Consider the following 22,205-nt stretch of genomic DNA (forward strand, 5'->3'; position numbering starts at 1 on the left):
CCTCTTTTTCTTTCTTCTCTATCTCTTTGTGCTTACAAATAATATTTTTTTTCTTTAATTAAACGAATTCCAGATGCATGTGCTACCTTGTGCATATGACTTATGTGCATATGGGGGAATTGAACCTGGGTCCTTTGGCATTGCAGGCAAGTGCCTTAACTGCTAAGCCATCTTTACAGCCCCCCCCCCCCGCAATTTTTTGAGACAAGCCTTTTTTTTTTTTTTTAAATGAAAGAGAAAGAGAAAGAGAGAGAATAAGAGGAAGAAAATAAACTGGTGTGCCAGGGCCTCAGCCACTATAATCAAACTCCAGAGGTATGCACCACCTTGTGCATATGTGACCTTGTGTGTTTGCGTCACTTTGTGCATCTGGATTACATGGGACTTGGAAAGTTGAACATAAATCCTTGGGCTTGGGAGGCAAACACCTTAACCACTAAGCCATCTCTCCAGCCTAGCTCATGCCTTTAATCTCAATATTCAGGAGCCTAAGAAGGAGAATCATTTTGAGTTAAAGCCAGGGGCCTGAATTACAGTGCATTCCAGGTCAGTGTGTGCTAGAATGATGCCCTGCTCAAGGGGGTGGTGATGGAGTAGGACTAGAAGGACAAAGAAAGAGCAAGAGGAGGAGGAATAGGGGGAGGGGAAGGACAGAAAGAAGAGAAGATCAGTTTTAACCTTCTTTTACTTATTTATTTTTATTTATGTTTTAGTTTTTCGAGGTAGGGTCTCACTCTAGCTCAGGCTGACCTGGAATTCACTCTGTAGTCCCAGTCTGGCCTCATACAGCAATCTTTCTACCTCAGCTTCCCCAAATGCAGGATTAAAGGTGTGTACTACCATATCCAGTTGACTTGCTCTTTCTTTCTTTCTTTTTTTTTTTTTTTTTTTTTTTGAGGTTGGGTCTCATTCTAGTCCAGGCTAAGAGGAGCTCACTTTGTAGCCCATACTGTCCTGAATCACTGCATAGACCAGGCTGGGCTGAACTCATGTGCCTTCATCTTTCCATCAGCCTCATTCTCCCAAGTGTTGGGATTATAGTATGTACTACCATGCCTGGATTATGCAGTGCTGGGATTTAACCCAAGGCTTTGTCTCTACCCACTGAACTACATCCCCAGTCCCTGACTCATTCTCCCCCTCCCCCCCAGGTAGGGTCTCACTCTAGCTCAGGTTGCAATTAGTTTCAGGGTGGCTTCAAATTTATGACGATCCTCCTACCTCTGCCTCCCAGATGCTTGGATTAAAGCATGCGTCACCACGCCCAGATATATATATATATTTAAATTTGAGAGAAAGAGGCAGAGAGAGAGAGAGAGAGAGAGAGAGAAAATGGGCACACCAGGGCCTTTAGCCGCTGCAAACTCCAGGCGCACATGCCCCCTTGTGTGCATGTGCAACATTGCATGCTTACATCACTGTGCATCTGGCTTACGTGGGACATAGAGATTCAAACGTGAGTTCTTAGGCTTCGCAGACAAGTGCCTTAACCGCTAAGCCATCACTCTAGCCCTCTTTTAAAAAAAATATTCATTTGGGGAGGAGGGAGGGAGGGAGAGAGGGAAGGAGGGAGAGAGGGAAGGAGGGAGAGGCAGGTAGAGAATGGGCCAACCAGGGCCTCCAACTACAGCATTGGCAAACAAACTCTGGCTTATGTGGGTATTGGGAAATCGAATCTGGATCCTCAGGCTTCGCAGGATATTGCCTTAACTGCTAAGCTATCTCTCTAGGCCCCCTGACTCATTCTTGATCCACAAACCTCAACAACAATCAAGTCTTCAATGTGAGCCCCTTATTCCTCACCTAAAGGCCAGCTCTTCTAACTGGTAATAATTCTCATCCCTCAGGATCTGTAGATCCACCTGAAGTTGCCTGATGAGACCTTCACACTCCTGAATGTACATGATGACATCTGACTCGCACTGTACTGGCTGTCCTGATTCCAGGTGTGCAGCATCCTGTAACAGAAAGAGAGAACATAGGTGGGAAATCTTCACTGCTCCTACCGACTAGCATATAGGGACCTAAGAGGTCCACTGCATTTCCAAGAAAAAGAAAATAACACATGGACTCCTCAATTGTTAACTGTGACTGGTAGAGCAGTAGTGAGTATTGGAAAACATGGGATACACGGAGTAGGACCAGACAGACACTTACAGCCTGCAGTGTATTTCTAGCTAGTGTCAGTTTCTCTTCACAGTTCAAAGCACCATTCTGTATTTTGTTTGCAATCTGTAGCAGCAATTCCAGCCTGAAATAAAATAAAAATCCATAATGAAGTACAAGGCTCAAAGCAGGACCTGAGGAATGTTAGGTGGACCTCAGGGTTGCACTGACCTCTCCACAGCTGGCCGGAGGGATTTCTCTCGCTCCAGCATCTCAATGATGAGTTTTCCCCATTCCTCTTCTACATTATTAGGGTGGTAACCTTGAGGCAGTTTAATTCTTCCAAATTCAATCCATACCTGAAAGACATACTTTTCAGTCCCAAACCACAGCTATGCCCTCTGGCTTGTTTCATCTAGTATTTATACTTTTCTTCTTGCTCCCCCCCACCTTTTCTCACTATCTAACATGGAGAAATAATCAAACATTTATCAACCTAAGAATAAAAAGTTGCATATCAAGCCGGGCGTGGTGGCACACGCCTTTAATCCCAGCACTCGGGAGGCAGAGGTAGGAGGATCGCTGAGAGTTCGAGGCCACCCTGAGACTACATAGTGAATTCCAAGTCAGCCTGAGCCACAGTGAGACCCTAACTCGAAAAAAAAAAAAAAAAAAGTTGCGTATCACCTGTAACATGCAGAAACTACCTGCTCTCAATCTTTCCATTTCCACCCTTTCTATCTTCCTATATTCTAAAATTGCCACTCTGGCAAGCATAAATGACCATCTGTTCAAATAGTCTAGGAATCAGCCGGGTGCGATGGCGCACACCTTTAATCCCAGCACTGGGGAGGCAGAGGTAGGAGGATCACCATGAGTTCAAGCCCACCCTGAGATTCCATAGTGAATTCCACATTAGCCTGGGCCAGAGTGACATCCTACCTTGGGGGCGGGGGGGGGGGGAAGAGTCTAGGAATCATATATGAGAAAGATTTAGCTTCCCTTTACAAAGCAGGAAAGGGCTGGAGATATTGCTCAGTGGTTAAAGGTACTTTGCTTACAAGGTCTGATGACCTTGGGTTCAATTCCCTGGTACCCATGTAAAGCCAGATGCTCAAAGTGGCACATGCACTTAAAGTTCATTTGCCGTAGCAAGAGGCCCTAGCGCACCCATTCTGTCTGTCTGTCTCTCAAATAAGTAATAGATATCAAAACAAACATTAGCTAGGCATGGTGGTATATGATTTTAATCCCAGAAGCCTTTTAATTCCAACTCTCAGGAGGTAGAGGTAGGAGAATCCTGTGAATTCAAGGTCAGCCTAGGACCAGATGAGTTTGTGGTCGTCAGATTGGACTAGAGTGAGACTTTACCTCAAACAAAAACAACCAAAGTGCAGGCAGGATGGGGGGACAGGGACAGGACGACGATGACAATGAAGAGATGACTCATTGTGTAAGGAATTTGCCTGTAAAGTCTAACAATCCAGGTTCAATTCCCCAGTACCCACATAAAGTCATATTCACAAGGTGGCACATGCATCTGGAGTTTCTTTGCAGCAGCTAGAGGCCCTGGCATGCCCATACTCTCTCTCTATGCTTATAAATAAATATATAATAAATAAATGCCAGGAGTGGTAGTGCATGCCTTTAATCCCAGCACTTGAGAGGCAGAGGTATGAAGACTGCTGTGAATTTGAGGGTAGCCTGGAACTACAGAGTGATTTCCAGGTCAGACTGGACTACAGTGAGACTCTACCTTAAGAAAAGAACAAACAAAAAAGCAATCCCAGCTCTCGGGAGGCAGAAGTAGGAGGATTGCCATGAGTTCGAGGCCACCCTGAAACTCCATAGTGAATTCCAGGTCAGCCTGGGCTAGAGTGAGACCTTACCTCGGGGAAGAAAAAAAATATCCTATTTTATTGATTGATGGCTTTTTTGAGATAGGGAGTCTCAGGCTGGTCTTGAAATCATAGTGATCAAAAAACCAAGATTTTTTAAAGTTAAAAATAAACTGGGTGTGGCGGGGCACCTTTAATTCCAGCACTGCGGAGGCAGAGGCAGGGGGATCACTGTGAGTTTGGGGCCACTCTGAGACTACATAGTGAAGTCTAGGTCTACCTCAAAAAAAAAAATCTATAGTTGTTCCTTTTCAAAATTTTTAGACTGCACCAAAAATATTACTCTTGCTAGGTGTGGTACGCACGCCTTTAAGAACAGCACTCAGGAGGCAGAGGAAGGAGAATCACCGAGAATTCAAAGTGACCCTGAGACTACTACATAGTGAGTTTCAGGTCAGCCTGGGATAGAATAAAATCCTACCTCAAAAACCCAGGAAAAAAAAAAAAAAGTATTACTCTCAATGCAGGTTGAGAAGAAAACACAGAGAAACTCTCTAATAGAAAGAACAACAGTGCAAGCTGGAAAGCACCAAGTCACAGCCAAGAACAAGTTTCCTTACCTCTAATAATTTATATAACTCTTTGATTCTTTCTTTTTCTCTCTCCTTGGTCAGAATTTCGGTTTCTTTGAAGTGTATGTACTGGTTATAAAGTGCCTGCAAAATTAACATTTGATGAATGAATGAATGATACGGCATTCAACAGGGCCCATTTTTTTCATACCATCTTACCATAGGCAGTAGTAATAAGCTTTAAGTCTTACTCCCAAGAAAGAATTGATAAAAAGAACTTAAATCCATGGCTTTACCTTTAGTTCAACAGGGTTCTGGGGGAAAGATTTATCTGACATCAGTATTATATGCTGTTTGATCCAGGGAATGAGGGAGTCCACTCGGCTTTGGTATTCTTGCCACCTGGAGTCCACTTCCTATTGTTACAAGGTAAACATCACATGTCTGCTTTGCAGTACCCACAGCAAACGCAGAATAAAATACTTCAGGCCACCTCAAACTCTATTCCTGTCAGGACAACTGCTCAGCTCAATGCTGCATTTTCAGTTTCAAAGTTCTTCTAAGATTCTCAGGTTGACATTCAATATCCTAACCTCTAGAAAGGCTACATGTGAAGATATTAAAATATTCAGAAAACATTCATGACATATGTCAGGCTTATAACCCAAGCACCCCAATGTCGGAGACAGAAAGACTGCATCAAAAATACTACTCTTGCCAGGTGTGGTGGCGCACATCTTTTATCCCACCACTCAGGAGGCAGAGGTAAGAGCATTGCTGTGAGTTCAAGGTCACCCTGAGACTACATAATGAATTCTAGGTCAGCCTGAACTAGAACGAGACCCTCCCTCAAAAAACAAACAAGCAAACAAAAAAAAGGAAGGAAGGAAGGAAGGGAGGGAGGAAGATCATTGATATGAAGTTCTGGCTGGGTGTGGTAACATACGCCTTTAATCCCAGCACTTGAAAGGCCAAGTTAGGAGGATTGCCTGAGTTCAAGGCCATCCCGAGAATACATAGTGAATTCCAGGTCAGCTTAGGCTAGAATGAGACCCTACTCTCACAAACCAATAATAATAATAATAATAATAATAATAATAATAATAATAATAATAATGTTAATTCAGTTTATAAAATGTAGTGTATAAAAGTTCTCTGCAAATAGTAATGTAATTTAAGAAATACTATGAATACAAGCCCAAGATGTTTTAGCAAAATGTTCTTTTACCGTAGCACTAATCCCATCTCCACCTTCAGGGACTTTAGGGAAGGCATCATAAATTGAAGAGACGTAAGTGATTACAGACTTTTCATCTGGAGATGGGACATCCACGTCTGAGAGAAAGGAAGAGAAAAGGCTTGGTTAAAAACATAGGAACCTGCCAGGAGAAAAATCATGAATATATGACAAAGATTCTCAAATTCAACAAGCTCACCTTCTGCATCTAGCAACCTGGTGACCCCCAGTCTTTCTGCCACTTCGAAAGCCTGTTCCAAATTCTCTCGGTTACTTTGGATTTGCACCCTCTCCATATCTACCAGATCAGGTCTGTAAAAGTCCAACAGGCATATGAAGGCCACCATCTATACATATCACATGAGTTCACACAAAACAGAGCTTCTTAAAACCTTACGGAGTGGAAAACCACTGAATGAATTAAAAAGAAAGAGCAGGTTTATAAGGATTCTAGGGCTGGAAAGTTGGCTTAGCAGTTAAGGTACTTGCCTGCAAACGCTAAGGACCCAGGCTCAATTTCCCAGAACCCACATAAGCAAGATGCACAAGGGTGGTTTATGTGACTGGAGTTTGTTTGCAGTGGCTAGAGGCTCTGGTTCACCCATTTTCTCTCTTTCATAAATAAATAAAAATATAAGGATTCTAGGGCTGGAGAGATGGCTTAGCGGTTAAGGAACATGCTTGTGAAAACCAAGGACCCAGGTTCTATTCTCCAGGTCCCACATAATCCAGATGCACATGGTGGCACATACATCTGGAGTTCATTTGCAGTGGCTACAGGTCCTGGCACACCCATTCTCACTCACTCTCTATCTTTTTCTCTCTCTCCTTCTCTGTCTCAAATAAATAAATAAATAAATAAATAAATAAATAAATATAAATCTTTAAATTTTTTTTCATTCTTATTAAAAATTCCATTTTCAGAGATGGTGAGATGGCTTAGCTGTTAAGCACTTGCCCGTCAAGCCTAAAGACCCCTGTTTGAGGCTTGATTCCCCAGGACCCACGTTAGCCAGATGCACAAGGGGGCACAAGCTTTTGGAGTTCGTTTGCAGTGGTTGGAGGCCCTGGTGTGCCCATTTTCTCTCTTTCTCTATCTATCTGCCTCTTTATCTCTCTGTTGCTCTCAAATAAATAAATAAAAATGAACAAAAAATTACTTTAAAAAATTCCATTTTTAAGCCAGGCATGATGGCACATGCCTTTAATCCCAGCACTCAGGAGGCAGAGGTAGGAGGATTGCCATGAGTTCGAGGCCACCCTGAGACTACATAGTGAATTCCAGGTCAGCCTGGGCTAGAATGAGACCCTACCTCAAAAAAAAAAAAAAAAATCTATTTTTTTCTAAGGCTCAGAGTCCATTGCAGAAGAGGTGGCGGAAAGAATATAAGAGCCAAAGGAAAGGTAGGACTCCTTACAATGTGCTCCTCCAGACACAAAATGGTCTGGATATCCATGACCTTGCAGTGCCTGACACTACCTACACAAGACCATCATAATAGGAGGAAAAGATCATGACATCAAAATAAAACAGAGACTGATTGAAAGGGGATATGACAGAAATTGGAGTTTCAAAAGGGAAAGTGGGAGGAGGGAAGGAATTATTATATGGGATATTATTTACAATTATGGAAGTTGCCAATAAAAAAATTAAAATTAAAAAATAATTCCATTTTTCCCGGGTGTGGTGGTGCATGCCTTTAATCCCAGCACTTGGGAGGCAAAATTAGAAGGATTGCTGTGAGTTTGAGGCCACCCTGAGACTTCAGTGACTTCCAGGTCAGTCTAGTCTAGAGTGAGAACCTACCTCAACAACCCTCCTCCCCCCAAAAAAAGAGAATTCAAATTAAATAACGAGTCAGCCAAGTGTGGTGGCACACACCTTTAATCACAGCACTCAAGAGGCAGAGATAGCACTGTGGAGAGTTCAAGGTCAGCCTGAGCCAGAGTGAGACCCTACCTTGAAAACCGTACCACCCCCCCCAAAAAAAAAGAATTAAAGTTGACTCATTATTTAATTTAACATTTTCTTTCTTTTTGTTTTTTCAAGGTAGGGTCTCACTCTAGATCAGGCTGACCTGGAACTCACTCTGTAGTCTCAGGGTGGCCTCAAACTCTTGGCGATCCTCCTACCTCTGCCTTCCTAGTGCTGGGATTAAAGGCGTGTGCCACCACACCTGGCCAACTTTAATTCTTGATTAAAGAAGAAACAGATACAATTATCACTAATTAAAAACAAGAGATGAGAATAGGGCTGGAGAGATGGCTTGGCGGTTAAGGCATTTGCCTGTGAAGCCTAAGGATCCAGGTTTGATTCTCCAGGACCCATGTAAGCCAAATGCACAAGGTGGCACATGCATCTGGAGTTTGTTTGCAGTGGCTGCAGGCCCTCATGCGCTCATGTGCTCTCTCTCTCTCACCCTCTCTGTGTCTCTCAAATAAATAAGTAAGCAAATCAAATCAAATCAAATCAAATAATTAAAAAAAAAACAGCTGAGAGGAGTACCTTCTAAGAGTACCAAGAGTCCATTTTACATACCTGTATCGGTGAATCAGTGCATTGAACATCTTCCCATCACTCCAGCAGGAAGAAAAGTTGGTACACTTGATTCCTGTATAACCAGCTGTTACCTTCTGAGTCCACAAAAGCAGTTTCTCCTTGGCTGACATATCCCCTGACTCCCCACTAATATAGATGTCAGAGATCTGCCAATAGATAGGACATGAAGTAACTGAATAAGAGGAAGCCTTTGGGAGCTTAGGAGATGACTCAGGGGGAAAGCACTTGCTATGCAAGCATGAGGACCTGCGTTTGGATCCCCAGCACTCATGTAAAAGCCTGGAATGGTGGTAAATGCCTTTCATTTCAGCCCTTGGTGGAGGTAGGAGGCGGAGAATCCTTATGGCTCGCTGGTTAACAAGCCTAGTCAAACTGGTAAGCTCCAAGTTTCAGTGAGAGACCTTCTCTCAAAAAAATAAATAAGGGCTGGAGAGATGGCTTAGCGGTTAAGCGCTTGCCCTGTGAAGCCTAAGGACCCCGGTTTGAGGCTCGGTTCTCCAGGTCCCACGTTAGCCAGATGCACAAGGGGGCGCACGCGTCTGGAGTTCGTTTGCAGAGGCTGGAAGCCCTGGCGCGCCTATTCTCTCTCTCCCTCTATCTGTCTTTCTCTCTGTGTCTGTCGCTCTCAAATAAATAAATAAATAAAAATTTAAAAAAATTTAAAAAATAAATAAATAAATAAGGTGGAGACTGACTCAGAAGGGTCTTCAATGTCAACCACTGGCCTCCACAAGCACTCACATACACATGTGCACCCACACAAATCCAAGCACACATAAGCATACATACACACCACACATGTAAAAACAAAGATGAAGGAGCTTTTAAACCTTTAAACTTTTCCTCCATATGCTACAGCTAATGAAAGAAGAGGGAAATCCAAGGCTGGAAGCACTCTCAATGATATCTCCAATTCCAACATGGATTGACTTTCTCTGGTAGTCAGGGAAATTCAAAACCATGAGAGCTTACTTTTCACTTATTAAACTGGGAAAGATTGGTTTGTTTGTAATGATACTAATCAGGAACTGAAAGAATAACTACAATTGATATTCTCATCAAGAGGGTGTACTACTGAGGCTCTATGAATTAAAATATAAAGCAAACATACAAATTATTAGAAATCATTACATATATGTATAATGATGTCTCATATAACAATGTTTATTAGGCTGTGAAGATGACTCAGTGGTTAAAGGCACTTGCTTGCAAAGCCTGCCAGCCCAGGTTTGATTCCCCAGTAACCACTGTAAAGTCAGATGAACAAAGTGGTGCACCTCTGGAGATAATTTGCTGCAACACACACTCTCTCTCTCTCTCCCAAATAAACAATTGATTAATTAAGAAATTAAAATACTGGGGCTGGAGAGATGGCTTAGCAGTTAAGGTGCTTCCCTGAAAAGCCAAAGGACCGCAGTACAATTCCTTAGTACCCATGTAAGCCAGATACACAACATGGCACATGCATCTGGAGTTTGTAAGCAGTGGCTGGAAGCGCTGGCACGTCCATTCTCATTCTCTCTCTCTCCCTCAAATAAGAAAATAAAAATAAAAAATATTTTAAAAAAAAAATTACAATTCTAGGCTTGAGAGATGGCTTAGCAGTTAAGGCGCAAACCTGCAAAGCATAAGGACCCAGGAGTGATTCTCCAGATCCCACGTAAGCCAGATACACATGGTAGCACATGCATCTGGAGTTTGTTTACAGTGGCTAAAGGCCCTGGCATCCCCATTCTCACTCTGTCTCTCTTTTCCTCTCCCTCTCTCTCTGTCTCTAATAAATAAAATAAAATAAAATCTTTTTTCAAAACTACAATGCTTATGAGAATAATATATGACACATCAAAAATCACACAGTTGGGCTGAAGAGATGGCTTAGTAGTTATGTTGCCTGTAAAACCAAAGGACCCAAGTTTGATCCCCCAGGACCCATATAAGCCAGATGCACAAGGTGGCACATGTGTCTGGAATTCATTTGCAGGGCTGGAGGCCCTGGAGTGCCCATTCTCTCTCTCTCTCTCTATCTACTTCTATATCTCTCAAATAAATAAATAATTTTTTTAAAAATCAAAAATTTATAAAGATCTAAACATGGTGGCACATGCTTTTAATCTTAATGGCCCAGGTTAAATTTCTAAATATCACATAAGCCAGATGCACAAAGTAGTGCATGCATCTGGAGTTCATTTGCAGTGCCCATTCCATCATGTCCTCTCTCTCCTTGCAAATAAAGCAAAATAAAGGAATGATTATAAATTATATCATACACACACAACAGAATTCTTTGTAGAACTTAACATTTTAGAAAATTTGAATAACAGAAAAATAATCACTTATATTTATGAAAATGGATACAAACAAAATAATATATAGTAATGCATATTTTATACAAAAGATATATAAAACATTTACTTTAAGTATATAGTCATGTATATATGCAAACATAAGCATATAGGTATGTGATACAGATGTGCACATCCAAATAAATGTAAACCTAGAAGCATACCAAACTAGTAATCACAGCTACCTCTGAGCCAAGCATTGTAAGTGATTTTTTAATTTAGATTTTTTTAAAAATTTTTTTTGGGGGGTTTCGAGGTAGGGTCTCACTCTAGCCCAGGCTGACCTGGAATTCACTATGGAGTCTCAGGGTGGCCTCGAACTCATGGCGATTCTCCTACCCCAGCCACCCGAGTGCTGGGATTAAAGGCGTGCACCGCCACGCCCGGCTAGATTTTTATTTCTGAGAGACTGAGAGAGAGAGAGAGAGAGAGAGAGAGAGAGAGAGAGAGAGAGAGAGAGAGCGCATATGAATTGGCACACAAGGGCCACTAGCTACTGCAACTGAACTCCAGTGTACGCCATCTTGTGCACATGTGTGTCTCTGTGCACATGCATCACCTTGTGTGTCTGGCCTATGTGGGTTTTGGGGAGTCAAACCTGGAGGATACATTGCAGAAGAGGTGACAGAAAGAATGAAAGAGCCAAAGGAATGGTAAGACTGCTTACAATGCAACTGTCCAGGAAGAAACTGGCCTTGATATTCATAACCTCGCAGTGCCTAGCACTACCTTCACAAGACCCTTATAATAGGAGGAAAAGATGATGACATCAAAATAAAAGAGACACTAATGGAGAGAAGGAGGGGATATGATGGAGACTGGATTTGTGAAGGGGAAAGTAGGGGATAGGAGGGAATTACCATAATTTATTGTCTGTAAGTAGGAAAGTTGTCAATAAAAATACAAAAATAAATAAATAAATAAGAAAACATGTATATCTTTGATTGCACACAGTCTTGGATTTGAATTTTAACCTGTTCAACTATAATCAGTTAACTACATCTATAAAGGGAAAGGATAAAAAACAAAGTTGGAAGCCAGGCATGGTGGTGCACGCCTTTAATCCCAGCACTTTGGAGGCAGAGGTAGGAGGATTGCTGAGAGTTCAAGGCCACCCTGAGACTACATAGTTAATTCCAGGTCAGCCTGGGCTAGAGCAAGACCCTACCTTGAAATAACAAAACACACAAAAAAAGTTGGAATAATAGCTACCACGTTTTCAGAGGTATGTAAAAAATGAGGAGACTGCACACTAAAAGCAGCTAATCCAATCTGAAGATTACACTTAACAACTACAGTTCCCTTCCTCCCTTCTTGTTTTTTTTTAAATAATTTATTTATTTATGAAAGAGAGAGAATAGACACACTAGGGCTTCCAGTCACTGCACACTAACTCCAGATACATGTACCATCTTATGCATCTGGCTTACATGGGTCCTGGTGAATTGAACCTACATCCTTAGGCTTCACAGGCAAGTGCCTTAACCTCTAAGCCATCTCTCTAGCCCAAAATATACTTTAAAAAAAAATTTTTTTTTTTTTTTTTGAGGTAGAGTCTTGCTCTAGCCCAGACTAACCTGGAATTAATCTCAGGCTGAGATCACTCCAACTCACAGGGATCCTACCTCAGCCTCCTTGAGTGCTGTAATTAAAGATGTGTGCTATCAGCCCTTGCCTCACTCCTCCCTCTGGAACAACGGCTTTTCTTCAATTCTAGTCAAACTGCTGCAGCACTGACTGTCTGCATCATCGTGTCCCCGAATGTAGTTTGGCATTGCTGGCTATTATTCAGATATTTCAACATATCTCCTAATGCTATAGGTTTCCTGAGAGGCTGGTAGCACATGTTACAATCAAAATTGTCTGAAAATGAGGGAAAACATGCCATTTAATGAATTCAAGCAGCAGTTGAGATGCTGTGCAAGAAATAACCTCCTCCAATTCTGAGGCCCTGATCACGGCTCTCTTAATACTGCTCATTTGTCTACTGCTATGCTGGTCACATGGTGAAGGAGCTTCACATGCTTTAATCAATAATTATCGGTTTTACAATTAAAATAGTAAAAATAAGCAGGGAAAAAAGCATTTTGGGGTTTTAAAAAAGCCTACCTAGGATACAAAGTTATGTTCCCTTTTTTTGAAGGGGGAAGCAAATAATAAATTCAAAGCAGTGTGAAAAGCCAAATAAACTTAGGCTGATATTAACAACAGCACCTCCTCTGAAGAAAGATTATAAATAATTTTGTTTTTTCTGGTTTCCTTTTTTCAGACTTTAAATAATGACCACACTTTACTTGTATAATGAAAACTATAAAATAACCTTAACAAGAAAACACAAGGCTCTGTGTCTGCAGAAGTTGTAAGAGAAACATGACCTCAGATAAATCCCTTAATTTAACACAGAGTAACTTTCTCTGGGGATATTTAACCAGTTGCATAAGGTGATGTAAGCAGTGCCTAGGAAACATGTTTACACACACACACACACACACACACACACACACACACACACACACACACACACAGAGGGGGTGGGGAGACATCAGCATACCAGCCAGCTGAAGTGGCACATTTCTATAATCCTAGCATTTGGGAGGCAGAGGCAACAGGCTTGTCATCATTTGAGGGCAGCCTAGTCTACATAGTTTCGGGCCAGACAGGACCACCAGTAAGACCCTGGTTCAAAACAAAACAAAGGACTGGAGAGATGGCTTCGTAGTTAAGGTGCTTGCCTGCAAAGCCTAAGGACCCAGGTTTGATCCCCCACTACTCATATAAGGCAGATGTTCAAGGTGGTGCATACAACTAGAGTTTGTTTGCAGTGGTGAGAGGCCCTGGCATATCCATTCTCTCCTTTATTTGTCTCTTTCTCTCTCTCCAATAAGTAAATATATTTTTTAAACTTTTTAAAAAGAGCCAGGTGTGGCGGCACCCTCCTTTAATCCCAGCACTCAGGAGGCAGAGGTAGGAGGATGGATATGAGTTCAGGCCTACCCTGAGACTATACAGTGAATTCCAGGACAGCCTGGGCTAGAACAAGACCTTACCTTAGAAAATAATAATAATAATAATAATAATAACCCAGCTTTAATTCCAGCACTCAGAAGAGGTAGGAGGGTCACAGCCTGGACTATACTACTTCAAAAATAAAACAAAGCAAAAGATAGCCCAGCATACCAGGAATAATTTCACATCTGAGTGTTTGGGGCAGGAAAGGCACTAGTGTGTCAACAGAGCACCTTATCTTGTACCTTCTATAGTAAGTGCCAATACTCCAAAAGCAGCAGCCTCTCAAGTCAGTACAAGGGGACAATCAACAATAAGTCACCACCCAGTGTCTGGTACTAAAGTTACAAAGAAACTCAACAAAGGAGATTACATATCAACAGAAAATCCAGGAGGTCCTCAATTTAGTTTGGATTTTTAAACTTTACAATGGTGTTAGAGCATACCCATAACTTACCTGTCTTACACTTCAAGTATAGTATAAAATGGTTTAATGATACCAGTCACTAAATACTTTATAAGAGGTTTTGTATTGTATTGGATAATTTTGCCCAAATGAAGGACAAAATTAGTATTATGAGCAGTTTAAGGTGATCTAGGTTAAACTATGATCTTTGGCAAGTTCTAAAAAGTTTATCAAACCGGGTGTGGTGGCACACCATAAGTTTGATGCTAGCCTAAGACTATAGGTGAGTTCCAGGACAGCCTGGGATACAGCAAGTCCCTACCTCAGGGAAAAAGAAAAGAAACAAAAGAGGCAGATGGAGGCAGGGGAGAATTGGCACCCCAAGGTCTTTAGTCACTATAAACGAACTCCAGACACATGTATCACCTTGTGCATCTAGCTTAAATGGGCACTGGGGAAACAAACCTGAGTCCTTAGGCATTGCAGTCAAGTGCCTTAACTGCTAAATCCTCTCTCCAGTCCTACTTTAAAAAAAAAATATTTTATTTCTTTACTTATTTATTAGAGAAAGAAACAGACAGAGGAAAGAGAGAGCACCATGTCTTTAAAATCATGAAAAAAAAAAAAAAAATCAAGGCCAGAAATTGAAATTAGTACTTTGCTGGGGAAAAAAACAAAAAACCAAAACTGAGGCCAGGCATGGTGGCTCTCAGGATGCAGACGTAAGAGGATGACTGTGAGTTCAAGGAAAGTCTGGGCTAGACCCTACCTTGAAAAATCCAAACAGAGCTGGAGAGATGGCTTAGCGGTTAAGGCACTTGTCTGTGAAGCTTAAGGACCCAACCCAGGATAAATTCTCCAGGTCCCACATTAGCCAGATGCACACTGTGGCACATGCATCTGGAGTTTGTTTGCAGTGGCTAGAGGACCTCACGCACCCATTCTCTATTTCTCTGTATCTAATAAATTAATTAATTAATTTTGTAAAAGATTTTTAAAAACTCAAAGCAAAACAAAAAAAAAGCTGCATAGTTGGGGAGATAAGTCAATTGGTAAAATGCAAACTGTGTAAGCATGAGGACTCAACTTCAGATCCCTTGCACCCATATAAAAAGACAAGTGTGGAGCTGAAGAGATGGCTTAGAGTTTAAGGTGCTTGCCTGCAAAGCCAAAGGATCCAGGTTCAAATTCCTCAGGACCCACATAAGCAAGATGCACAAGGTGGCACATGTGTCTGGAGTTTGTGTGCAGCATCTGGAGGGCCTGCTGAACCCATTCTCTCTCTCTCAGATAAATAAAGCTGGGTGTGGTAGTGCATACCTTTAATCCCAGCACTCCGGAGGCAGAGGTAGGAGGAACACCATGAGTTTGAGGCCAGCCTAAGAATACAGAGTGAATTCAGGTCAGCTTGGACTAGAGTGAGACCCTACCTCGAAACACAAAAACAAAAACAAAACAAAAAAGAAGAAGAAGAAGCCAGGCATGGTGGCACATGCCTTTAATCCCAGCACTCAGGAGGCAGAAGAGGGCTGCCATGAGTTCAAGGCCACCCTGAGACTCCATAGTGAATTCCAGGTCAGCCTGGGCTAGAGTGAGACCCTACCTCAACAAAACAAAAAAGAAAGAAAGAAATAAACAAACAAACAAATATGGTGATACACACCTGTAACCCCAACACAGGAGACATGGACAGGGGATCCCTAGGGATTCCTGACCAGTTAGTCTAGCTAAATTAGTGAGCTCCAGGTTCAGTGGCAGACCTTGTCTAGAAAATAAAATGGATGGTGGCTGGAGAGATGGCTAAGCAGTTAAGGTGTTTGCTTGCAAAGCCAATGGATCCCAGTTTGACTCTCCAGGACCTGCGTAAACCAGATGCACAAGGGGCACATGCATCTGGAGTTCATTTGCAGTGGCTGGAAGCCCTGGCATGCCCATTTTCCCTCTCAAATAAATAATAAAAGATATTTTATACAATGATTGAGATGGGGAGGTAATATGATGGAGTATGGACTTTCAAAGGGGAAAGTCTTGGGGCGGGAAGGAGGGAATTACCATGGGATATTTTTTTTTATAATCATGGAAAACGCTAATAAAAATTAAAAATAAAAAAAGATATTTTTAAAAAATAAGATAGATGGAGCCAGGTGTGGTGACATATGCCTTTAATCCCAGAGGTAAGAGGATTGCCATGAGTTCGAGGCCACCCTGAGACTACATAGTTAATTCCAGGTCAGCCTGGGAGAGAGTGAGACCCTACCTCAAAAAACAAAAAAAAAAAATAATAATAATAATAAGAAGAAGAAGAAGATGGAAAGTAATTGAGGAAGACACCCAACATATACTTATGGCCTACACATACACACACCTACACACACATGCATGCATACTTTCACATACACATACCTCCCAAAACTAATAAAACTACAGATATATTAAAATTGCTAATGTGTCTTAAGACAGACTATGGGAACAGAGAAAGGAGTATGAAAAGCTCACATGAAGTCCAACAAAGGGAATCCAAGAAGCTATACACTTGTGAATGTGAAATGTGTTCTCATGTCCTTGACACTCATAAAGGGTAAAATTAGGTGTGATCATCCTGCAAATCTCTCCATTCACCACCTCCTTACCCTGACTTCATGCTCTCTGGAGAGCTTCTGGATTAGCACTTGTTTCCTACAAAGATGCCCAAAGCTGAGTGCTTGATGCACATACGCAACTTGGCAGTTAAATTTCATGTTGTAGATTACCTCACATCAATCAGTCTCTTACAGTGTGATCTGTGTGAGTCAATTCCACAAAATTCAGTCAACTCAGGCTGGAGAGATGGCTTAGTGGTTAAGGCATTTGCCTGAAAAGCCAAAGGACCTTGGTTGGATTCTCTAGGACCCATGTGAACCAGGTGCACAAGGAGGCACATGTGCCTGGAGTTCATTCACAGTGGCTGGAAGCCCTAGAGTGCCTATGCTCTCTCTCTCACTCTGCCTCTTTCCCTCTCTCAAATAAATAAATAAATAAAAATTCAATCAACACCAAGTATACTGGGATGGCAGGGAAGAACTATGAATCTGCAGAGTGAGGACTTAATAATGTCATGTAGTGTTCAAGCCATTATCCCAAGAGCTCAGCTTATATATCCCTCCCTAATGCCAATTTTATTTCAGTTCCCCTTAACAACATTTCTAGCTGCCTGTTTTGCTGGATAAAATGTCACTCAATCTTGACATGTATCCAGCATTTCATTCTTCATGTATATTTTCATGTACATATTAAGCAGGCAAATACCTTAAACAATGAAAAAGGTTTGGTAAAAATAAAAGGGAAAGATGGGCATGAAGGCACATGCCTTTAATCACAGCACTTGGGAGGCGGAGGTGGAAGGACTGCTGTGAGTTTGAGGCCAACCTGAGACTACATAGTGAATTCCAGGTCAGCCTAGGCTAAAGAGAATTTACCTTGAAAACCCAAAACTACCAAAAAAAAAAAAAAAAAAAAAAAAAAGGCAACAATAAATAAAAGGGATAGAATTCAAATGAGTGAATAAAATCTCAGTAAATTCTTCACCAAAACTAAACTGTATCTGGTGTATGTCACATCTTTAAATCCCATAACTTGGGAGGTAGAATTAGGAAGATTGCTATGAGTTTGAGGCCAGCCTGAGACTACATACTGAATTCCAGATTAGCTTGGGCTAGAGTGAGACCTTACCTTGAAAAAACAAAAACAAAAATTCTACTTAGTTACCCAAAACTGTGTCTAGTACAACCACAGTTGGTCTTTGTCCCAATCACAGTATTTCTGTGCAGTGCAATGGAAATACTTTGATGATCAACTTTCCTTGGATCACAGTCCTTCCCAAACTATAAACTGGGTGTGAAAAATGGAATTATCACCCCAAACATCTTTTTTTCTTTTTGGCAGCACTCACATGAAGTGTGTTATCCCTTGTGCTCCGCAGAAGCATTTACCTTCACCCCCAAAGCACAGATCTAGCCTCAGTGTTAGGGAGCTTTCTCCATCACCAGGTTGTTAAGCAGAAAGCCATTAGGTGAGAGGACAGTCTCAATACCATGTAGAAACTGTGCAAGTCTCCTTGAATTTCCTCTCATCCTATCCTTCTTCTTCTTCTTTTTTTTTTTTTTTTTGCTGAGGTAGGATCTCACTCTAACGTGGGCTGACCTGGAATTCTCAGGGTGGCCTTGAACTCTTGGCACTCCTCCTATCTCTGCCTCCCAGAGTGCACCACCACACTGGGCTTCATCCTCCTCTTAAGGCCTAATTCCTTCTCTGAAACATTCTTGTGTTTACTAATAATTCAGTAAGTATTTACTGAATAACATATTAACTCCCAAGTCAGACACCATGGAGAACAAAGTCACATTGTTTGAATTCATTCTGTTATCACTTTTCAAGCAGCCACAGTTCTAGAAGCTAGGTTTAAGTTCTTGATGTATCAAAATAAAAACATAGCCTCAGGCTCAAGCAATTTAGTCAGGGAGGCAATTTACTATACAGAGAACAATATTGTGACAGAGGTAAGTAAGTAACCTCAACTAGCAATGCCAAGAGACTTCTCAGAGATAACAGCATCTGTGCAATAGAAGCTAGCCAAAGAGAAAAAGTGGAAACAAAAAAAATAAATAAATAAAACATGCTGGCACTACAATAACTTAGCTGAATGCCAGGCGTGGTGGCACATGCCTTTAATCCCAGCACTCAGGAGGCAGAGGTAGGATTCCCTAGTGCCCAAATAAAGCCAGATGCACAAAGTGGCACATGCTTTTGGAGTTCATTTGCAGTGGCTGGAGGACCTAGTGGGCCCATTCTCTCTGTCTCTCTTCTCTCTGTGCTTACAAATATATGAGTGTGTGTGTGTACATATATATATACACATACATACACACACACACATACATATATACATACATATTTATTTTTTGAGGTAGGGTCTCACTCTAGCTCAGGCTGACCTGGGATTCACTGTGTAGTCTCAGGGTGGCCTCGAACTCATGGTGATCCTCCTATCTCTGCCTCCCGAGTGCTGGAATTAAAGGCATGCACCACCATGCCCAGCTAATATTTTTATTATTTATTTATTTGAGAGAGAGACAAAGAAGCAGAGAGAGACAGAGAGACAGAAAGAGCGAGAGAGAAAGAATGGGTGCACCAGGGCCTCTAGCCACTGCAAATGAACTCCAGATGAATGTGCCCCCTTGTGCATCTGGCTTATGTGGGTCCTGGAGAATCGAACCGGGATCCTTTGGCTCTGCAGGCAAAGTCATAACTACTAAGTCATCTCTCCAGCCCCCCGGCTAATATTTTTTAAAAAAGAAAAAAAAATTTTTTTTAATTGAGGTAGGGTCTCACTCTAGTTCAGGCTGACCTAGAATTCACTATGTAGTCTCAGGGTAGCCTCGAACTCATAGCGATCTGTGTACCTCTGCCTCCCAACTGCTGGAATTGAAGGTGGGCGCCACCATACACGGCTTAAAGAAAATATTTTATTTATATGAGAGAGAGAGAGACAGACAGACAGACAGAATGGGCATGCTAGGATCTCTAGCCACTACAAACAAACTCCAGATGCATATACCACCTTGTGCCTCTGGCTTTATATGAGTACTAAGGAATCGAACCTGGGTCCTTTGGCTTTGATGGCTTTTTGTTAAGTACCTTAACAGATCAGCCATCCCTCTAGCCCCCAGAAAATATTGGTCTCTCTTTTTCCTTTAACGTATTGTTTTAGATATCTCTATAAAAATTCATAATAATTGAGGTAGCAAACGGTCACACAGACTATTCTTGTTTTTTCATTAATTGACTGTCGCCTTACTGGGAGCCCAGAGACAAAACCTTACAAGAAGTCAAACATACACCTCTATTCTTAGCACTCCAGAAAGAAAGGCAGGAGGATTTGAAGTTTAAGGTCATTCTTATTATATAAACTTAAGTGTAATGAAGAAATGAGAGCAACATCCCTGATCCTACCTGGCAGGTATTCATTCTTTCTCACCAGTATGAGGTTAGCTTATGCTATAAACAAATACTCATTCTCAGATCCAGAAAGTTCCCTTTTATTCTGAGATTACTGTGAGCTTCTTTTAAAATTAGGATTGGATAGTGGAATGTGTCAAGGGTTTCTGCATCTACTCAGATGAACATGCTGCTGCCCTTTTTCTCTTCATTATATGGATGACTCTGATGATGTTTTTCAACTTATTTATTTGTAGGTGTATGGACAAACCAGGTCTCTTAAAGCTACAAATGCCTTTCTGGCTTTAACATGGATAGTTGGGGAATTGAACCTGGGTAGGCAGGCTTCATAAGCAACTTTAACAGCTGAGCCATCTCCCAGCCCTTTGATTTTTTCCCCCCAAGCTACCAGGTTAGCCTGGGTTTCACTCTAACCCAGGCTGACCTGGAATTCACTATGTAGTCTCAGGGTGGCCTCAAACTTACTGCGATCCTCCTACTTCTGCCTCTGTACCACTGTGCCTGACTTTTTTTTTCTTTATCTTTTTGGCTTTTGGATGTAGGGTTTCACTCTAGCCCAGGCTGACCTGGAATTCATTATGTAGTCTCGGGGCAGCTTTGAACTCATAGGGATCCTCCTACCTTTGCCTCCAAAGTGCTGAGTGCTGGGATTAAAGGCATGTGTCACCATGCCCAGCTTGATTTTTTAAAAATATTTTTGGTTTATTTTTATTTATTTGACAGTGACAGAGAGAAAGAGGCAGATAGAAAGAGAATGGATGTACCAGGGCCTCCAGCCAGTGCAAATGAACTCCAGATGCATGTGCCCCTTTGTGCATCTGGCTTGCATGGGTCCTGGGGGGTTCTGGGGAATTGGGCCTCGAACCAGGGTCCTTAGGTTTCACAGGCAAGCACTTAACTGCTGAGCCATCTCTCCAGCCCATGATTTTTTTTTTATGTTAAGTAAACCTTTACCTCAGTGGAGTGTAAAAAGCAAATAAATTCAAGGTCATCCTTAGCTACACAGCCAGTTTGAAGTCAGCTTCCATGACAGTCTTAGGGAAGACATATCCAAGCCAATCTCAGGAAAATGAAATTTTACTGTGGGCTGGAGGGAACAAAAGATTTCTATTAAAAAAACATTTTATTTATCTATTTTTTTATTTGAGACAGAGAAGAGGGAGAGAGAATGGGCACAACAGGGCCTCCAGCTACTGCAAACGAACTCCAGATGCATGCACCACCTTGTGCATTTGGTTTAAGTGGGACCTGGAGAATCAAACCTGGGTCCGCAGGCTTCACAGTCATACACCTTAACCACTAAGAAATCTCTCCAGCCCAATCAAAAAATTTTTAAACAAGTATAATTTAAACTCCTCCTTAAAGGAAGTCACAGAATTGAAAAACAGAAAGGAAAAAAGAATTCCAGACTGGAAAAAATGAGAGAAGCTAAAAAAATAAGGGCTGGGCATGGTGGTACATGCCTTTAATCTCAGCATTTAGGAGGCCAAAATAGGAGAATACCTTGAGTTCCAGGCCAGCCTGAGATTCCATAGTGAATTTCAGGCCAGCCTGGAATACTAACCTTGAAATTCCAACCTTGAAAAAACCAGTAGATGGATTGTATAGGCACATATCTAATCACAGACTCAGGAGATTGAGGTAAGATTGTGAGTGTGAGCAACTTGAGGCTACTTAGTGAGACTTTGGTTGTTTTTATTTGTTTTGGAGGTAGGGTCTTGCTCTAGCCTTTAATCCCAGCACTTGAGTGACTGAGGTTGGAGAATCATCATGAGTTCAAGGTCAGCCTGGACTAGAGTAGCTCCAGGCCAGCTTGGCCTCAAAAATAAATAAATAAATAAAATTAGAAAAGGAACTATTTTAAGGAGTTGGCCTGTTATGATGAGAAATGATAGGAGCAAGATCAGATGAATTATAGAAGAGTTATAACATCAGGCTGGGGATCTAGACTTTAAAAAAGAAATGAAACTAAGTGTTCTGAGAAAATTGATATTTGATTCTCATTTCCTGAAATTTCTAGCTGACCTCATTTCAAGACAAAGAAGGTATAAGACTTAAAAGCTTTCATTCACAAGGCAGAGAGGGTCAGCGGAGCATGGTTCATTACTTGTCTTGCTAGAAGGGGTTACTAGTAGCTGTGTTTC

General features: G+C 41.6%; 1 protein-coding gene across 15 annotated transcripts in view; it reads right to left on the reverse strand.

Moving 5' to 3' along the window:
• The window catches only part of Macf1 (microtubule actin crosslinking factor 1), a 436,027-nt gene that overhangs the window by 218,218 nt on the left and 195,604 nt on the right, over positions 1-22,205 (reverse strand). For all 15 annotated transcript variants that reach the window (XM_045149529.1, XM_045149530.1, XM_045149528.1 and 12 more), the window contains exons 7-14: positions 8,293-8,459; positions 5,953-6,065; positions 5,745-5,851; positions 4,813-4,932; positions 4,565-4,660; positions 2,338-2,465; positions 2,158-2,251; positions 1,804-1,958 (exon numbers count right to left, since the gene is read on the reverse strand). In XM_045149529.1, the coding sequence (XP_045005464.1) occupies positions 1,804-1,958; positions 2,158-2,251; positions 2,338-2,465; positions 4,565-4,660; positions 4,813-4,932; positions 5,745-5,851; positions 5,953-6,065; positions 8,293-8,459 (980 nt within the window). The remainder of the gene's footprint in view (positions 1-1,803; positions 1,959-2,157; positions 2,252-2,337; positions 2,466-4,564; positions 4,661-4,812; positions 4,933-5,744; positions 5,852-5,952; positions 6,066-8,292; positions 8,460-22,205) is intronic.

This window comes from Jaculus jaculus, chromosome 5 (genome assembly GCF_020740685.1).
Source record: "Jaculus jaculus isolate mJacJac1 chromosome 5, mJacJac1.mat.Y.cur, whole genome shotgun sequence".
NCBI lineage: Eukaryota > Metazoa > Chordata > Mammalia > Rodentia > Dipodidae > Jaculus > Jaculus jaculus.